The sequence below is a fragment of the Nicotiana attenuata genome, unplaced genomic scaffold, assembly GCF_001879085.1.
Source record: "Nicotiana attenuata strain UT unplaced genomic scaffold, NIATTr2, whole genome shotgun sequence".
In the NCBI taxonomy this organism is placed as follows: domain Eukaryota; kingdom Viridiplantae; phylum Streptophyta; class Magnoliopsida; order Solanales; family Solanaceae; genus Nicotiana; species Nicotiana attenuata.
The window spans coordinates 539,695-544,689 of record NW_017670560.1 but is presented as its reverse complement, the minus strand read 5'-3'; the positions used below and the strand labels follow the sequence as shown (position 1 = coordinate 544,689).

General features: G+C 37.7%; 1 protein-coding gene across 1 annotated transcript; it reads left to right on the top strand.

Moving 5' to 3' along the window:
- Positions 1-1,366: 1,366 nt before the first annotated feature.
- On the top strand, positions 1,367-4,485 carry LOC109240973 (alpha-1,4-glucan-protein synthase [UDP-forming] 2-like). Its single transcript, XM_019407667.1, is given in 5 exon segments — positions 1,367-1,813; positions 2,886-3,136; positions 3,602-3,770; positions 3,949-4,269; positions 4,271-4,485. Coding segments are annotated over 5 exon segments (1,137 nt in total). The 5' UTR covers positions 1,367-1,489; the 3' UTR covers positions 4,343-4,485.
- The last annotated feature ends 510 nt before the right edge of the window (positions 4,486-4,995 follow it).

Here is a 4,995-nt window from a genome sequence, read left to right as displayed (position 1 = left end):
CTATCAGAGTGGGAAGAAGCACCAGCCATTTTCTCTTTGATCGAAATAATGAGAATGACAAGGGAAAAAAGTTGGTGGTCACAGCAAATCCTAACGGAAACAGAAATTTAAGAAACTGGAGAAGAAGAGTTGCAAAGTTTTCTCTTGAGCGATTAAGAAGCGTAACATTCAAATGAGAGGTTTTCCCCTATTTATTGGGATATGAATGCCCTGAGCAGGAAAACCAAGCGCCGCCAGTTAGAAAACTCAAAGGACACGGGTAACGGCATAAAGCATAGGAAACGTGCGCCATAATGACGCATAAGAAACTTTAATGACATTCTGAACTGACATAACGGTCTGACGCAGTTCTCGAAATGTCGCGTCGCTACCTCGCCATGAGGTGCTCGTCTCTCGCACAAAACGTTCAGATCTCTCCTTCTCGAATCGACAGAGTCCGCCCATCGAGCTCACCAAGAGGCGACCTCAATAGGCGGAGGGACTAACTATATGGGTCGAAATCTGACCACGCGCGGATCAACATTAAAAGGAATGGCGAGGGGTCGACGGAGCCATGGTCGTATTCATAAGACATCATGACAACGGATATCTCGGCCGCTGCCGGGATCGAGCTATCAGAAAGCTTGTACAGCGAGGCATATGTAGTGACATTTAAGAGGAACGACCCAACGCACAATGAACAGACTGAGGCACCCTAGCTAAGAGTCGTTGGATAAAAGGGAATACTTACTATATATATAGGGGAAAGATAACAAGAAAGGGGGCCTCTCTCCGGAAAAAAAAAAACAAGAGGTAGAAGGACATGAGAATGCTACAGGGGAAAAACAAGAGAAGTTGCGAATCTAGGCGGTGAATCTTTGTAATCATCTTTCCTGAGTTAATACAGATAGATCTTGCAACTATTAATGCCATTCCCTCTTTTCCACCTTTATTCTTGCATCACAGAACAGTACATCATGAATGTAAGCATGCCATTTATATTTGATATCCTTTATAAATATCGAAAGTTCATGAACTTGACTATATCTTATTCTACTGTTTAATGTGCTTTGATCTAGAGTTAATTATCCTTGGCCAGGATTTATCCTCTATTTTCTTATTAATTAGTTTAACAAAAAGTTTAATACTTTTTGGTCAAACAAGTTCGAATCTTTAATGCAACTTAAAAATTAAGACACATATTAATATACTTCCTACTCTTTACTCTCCGTCAAGATCTCATTCACAATTTTTTTCTCCTTATTAAAAAGGTAAATAAATAAATTCCATAAAACAAAAAGCCCTTTTTGTTTTTTTAATCTCAAATTAGTAATAGTAAGTACATTCATAAACTTCCCCGAAACATCAGTACACAGGAATCTAGTCACAATTAACAACTTGACTTTTGGACAGTTAATCTCCCTATATAAATAGGACATAGCTCCCCAATTTCCGTTACTCAGCTCCAAAAAACGTCACAACTCTCTCAAATTCATCAGATTGAGAAGCCATGGCTGGAAGTTCAGCCACCGCAACGCCATTGTTGAAAGATGAGCTTGATATAGTGATACCCACAATCAGGAATCTTGATTTCCTTGAGATGTGGAGACCCTTTTTTCAACCATACCATTTAATCATTGTACAAGATGGTGACCCTTCTAAGACCATTAATGTCCCTGAAGGATTTGATTATGAGCTTTATAATAGGAATGATATCAATAGGATTCTTGGTCCTAAGGCTTCTTGCATCTCTTTTAAGGACTCTGCTTGTCGCTGCTTTGGTTACATGGTTTCCAAGAAGAAGTATATCTACACCATTGATGATGATTGCTTTGTAAGTATACTGCTAATTTCCTCTTTTGCCCTTCTTGTACCCTATTTTTTTGTGCTTGAAAAATTGGATCTTGTTGAATTTTTGGGGTTTAAAATCCAATTTTTAGAGGGTTTGTAATTTATATAGATCTCTTCAACTGAATGACATTGAATATGCTTTTATTTGGACAAGAAATTTGAGGTCCAATTAAGTGTATCTTGCTGATCTGTTGTTATATAGGAGTATCATGTTTGCAGAGCCTTTGATGTATGTAGCGTTTTTGATTATTTAGCACTACTCGTAGTATATATATGTTAAGTATAGTGGATTCATTTAGCGGATCGGAGCTAGTTTTGGAATTGAAGTGTTATTGTTTGTTGATATTGATCTATTAAGTGCTTCTTTTATTTTAGTTTTATCTGGTCTTTGTTGGAATATTTTAGCTGATCTATATGTTTAATGTGAAGTTAACTGGGCTGAGACTGAATTCAAGATAATGTTATACTAGTTAAGATATGATCTTACTATTTTGCTGCATTAGGATTCGGTTTTTTGGTGTAGTTTTTTCAGATACAAGAGGCAGCTTGCTTATCTTGGTGCTTTTGTGCCATATCTTTTAATGTCTTTATTTTCTTGTGGTATTCGTCACCTTTTCTTTTAGGTTCATTAAGGTCAATTTTGTATGAGTTTTATTTGTTCACTGCTGTTTGAGCTATCATGATACTTCTTTTTCAGAATTTGAAGCCCTTAATGTGATAGCTTTTGTTGATCTGTTGTTAAAAGGGGTTTGACTGTATTTTCACCACCAAATTTGTAGCATTCTCTACTTCTCCCATGTCGATGATGAAATCCATTTCGATGGCCTTGATATCTGATGGTTGCTTCTCTAACGAGGGACATTAAGTCCTAGGGCCATATATTGGCGATTTTGTCACCCTTTTTGACTAATTAACCCAATTATTTAATATCTCTTAAATGTGAAGATTCTATTTGATTATCTTGTTATGATGCCATAATCTATAAGTTCAGTAGCTAATGTTGTTTGGGATATAGCATTTATTTGCAAACATGCTGAAGTGACGCTGATGTGCAGGTAGCCAAAGACCCATCTGGCAAAGATATCAATGCGCTCGAACAGCACATTAAGAACCTCCTGTGTCCATCTACCCCGCATTTCTTCAACACTCTGTATGATCCATACAGAGAGGGTGCAGATTTCGTTCGTGGATATCCTTTCAGTATGCGTGAAGGGGCTGCCACAGCTGTTTCTCATGGGCTTTGGCTCAACATCCCTGACTATGATGCACCCACACAACTTGTTAAGCCTCGTGAGAGGAACACCAGGCAAGTTCACTTTCCATAAGACAATTTTTGTAGAGCTTTTATCTAATTAGTCATACTTGTAGCGCCTGGGTGCTTGCCAGAAATAATTAGTGCATCCAAATTTTATACTCTCTTCGTTCCCGTTTGATTGTCTGTTTACTAAAAATAATTGTTACAAAATACTTGTCTTTTTAGGAAATCAAGAAAGAATTAATATTTTTTCCCACCTTTACCCTTACTCTAATAAATGTTTGAGAGAGATTAATATAGTGAAAGCAAGAGTAGTAATAAATTGAGATTAAAGAATAAGTAAAGGTAGTTTAGACAAATTATCCTTTAAATTAATGTTTTCTTAAGGGGCATGCAAAAGACAAATGTGACAAGTCAAAGGGAATGAAGGGATGTAGTATTTGAAGCTTATCTGTTTGGTCATTACTCAGATATTTTATTTTTTTAATTAATATCAATTTCTGTACTTGTCACCAGGTATGTAGATGCAGTTATGACCATTCCCAAAGGCACTTTATTTCCCATGTGTGGAATGAATTTGGCATTCAACCGTGAGCTGATTGGACCTGCAATGTACTTTGGGCTCATGGGTGATGGTCAGCCAATTGGTCGTTACGACGATATGTGGGCTGGCTGGTGTACCAAGGTATTGATAGCATATATCTTTCTATCATTATTTATCTTAGTAAAGTAGAGCGCTTATTCATCTATGGTACCTTGGATGTCTCATAGAGTTGTAATGTTTGAAGTGGAAATTACTAAAGTGCGTCATTTTAATGTCTAATGGACGAAGAAATCTGATATAGAATCTATCAAAATTGTAGGTGATATGTGACCATTTGGGCCTAGGAATCAAGACTGGTCTTCCCTACATTTGGCACAGCAAAGCAAGCAACCCTTTTGTTAACCTGAAAAAGGAGTACAAAGGCATCTACTGGCAAGAAGAGATCATCCCGTTTTTCCAGGCTGTAACCCTTCCTAAAGAGTGCATAACTGTCCAGCAGTGCTACATCGAGCTCGCGAAACAGGTCAAGGAGAAGCTTTCCAACATAGATCCCTATTTCACAAAGCTAGCAGAAGCCATGGCCACTTGGATCGAAGCCTGGGATGAGCTCAACCCTACTGGGGAAAACTTGGCTAAGCTATCCATCTCGAATGACAAGGCAAAGTAGATTGCATTTAGCTTTTGGTCAGGTAGAGTTGGGCAGGCCTGAGTAACTTATTTATCTATTTTACATGTTTAATTTTACTTTGGATTCCGTTCTATGAGACATTGTGTTATTTTTTCGTTAGACTTATATTCGAGTATAAAGTTGAGGCTATTTGTTGCGAATAAAATGGGTTAACTGCTTTCTAGCCCCTCTGCAGCTCCCATGTGGTATCTTCTGAATTTTCATTTGCTACTGCTGCTCATTCCTTGTCAAGTCATCTAGCCAGTCACAATGGTAATAAGCAGAAGATTTAATAGTATAGAGGGCAGATATATATTAAATACTCCATAGCAAGTTAAAAGGGCCCGATGGACCATATATAGAATGTTATATGCCACTGCCCCTAGGAACTACAGGTTCCTTGTCGATGTGATACTCATCAAACTAAGAAAATGATGCTACAAGCATTGTGCGTGTTGTCTTTTAAACATTCACAAGTACAAAAATATTTGGGCTTTTAACACATTTGGTCCATCGGCTAGAAATAATAAAAATAGCTAGCCAAATACACGATGATTATGTTTAAAATATGTATATTATATATTAATATACAAAAAATATGCATTCACCGGCGATTATTTTGGTGGTGGCTACACTTTGTAGATTCCCCCCCCCCCCCCCCCCCCACCCAAAAAACCTAAAAACGTTACGTACGTAACG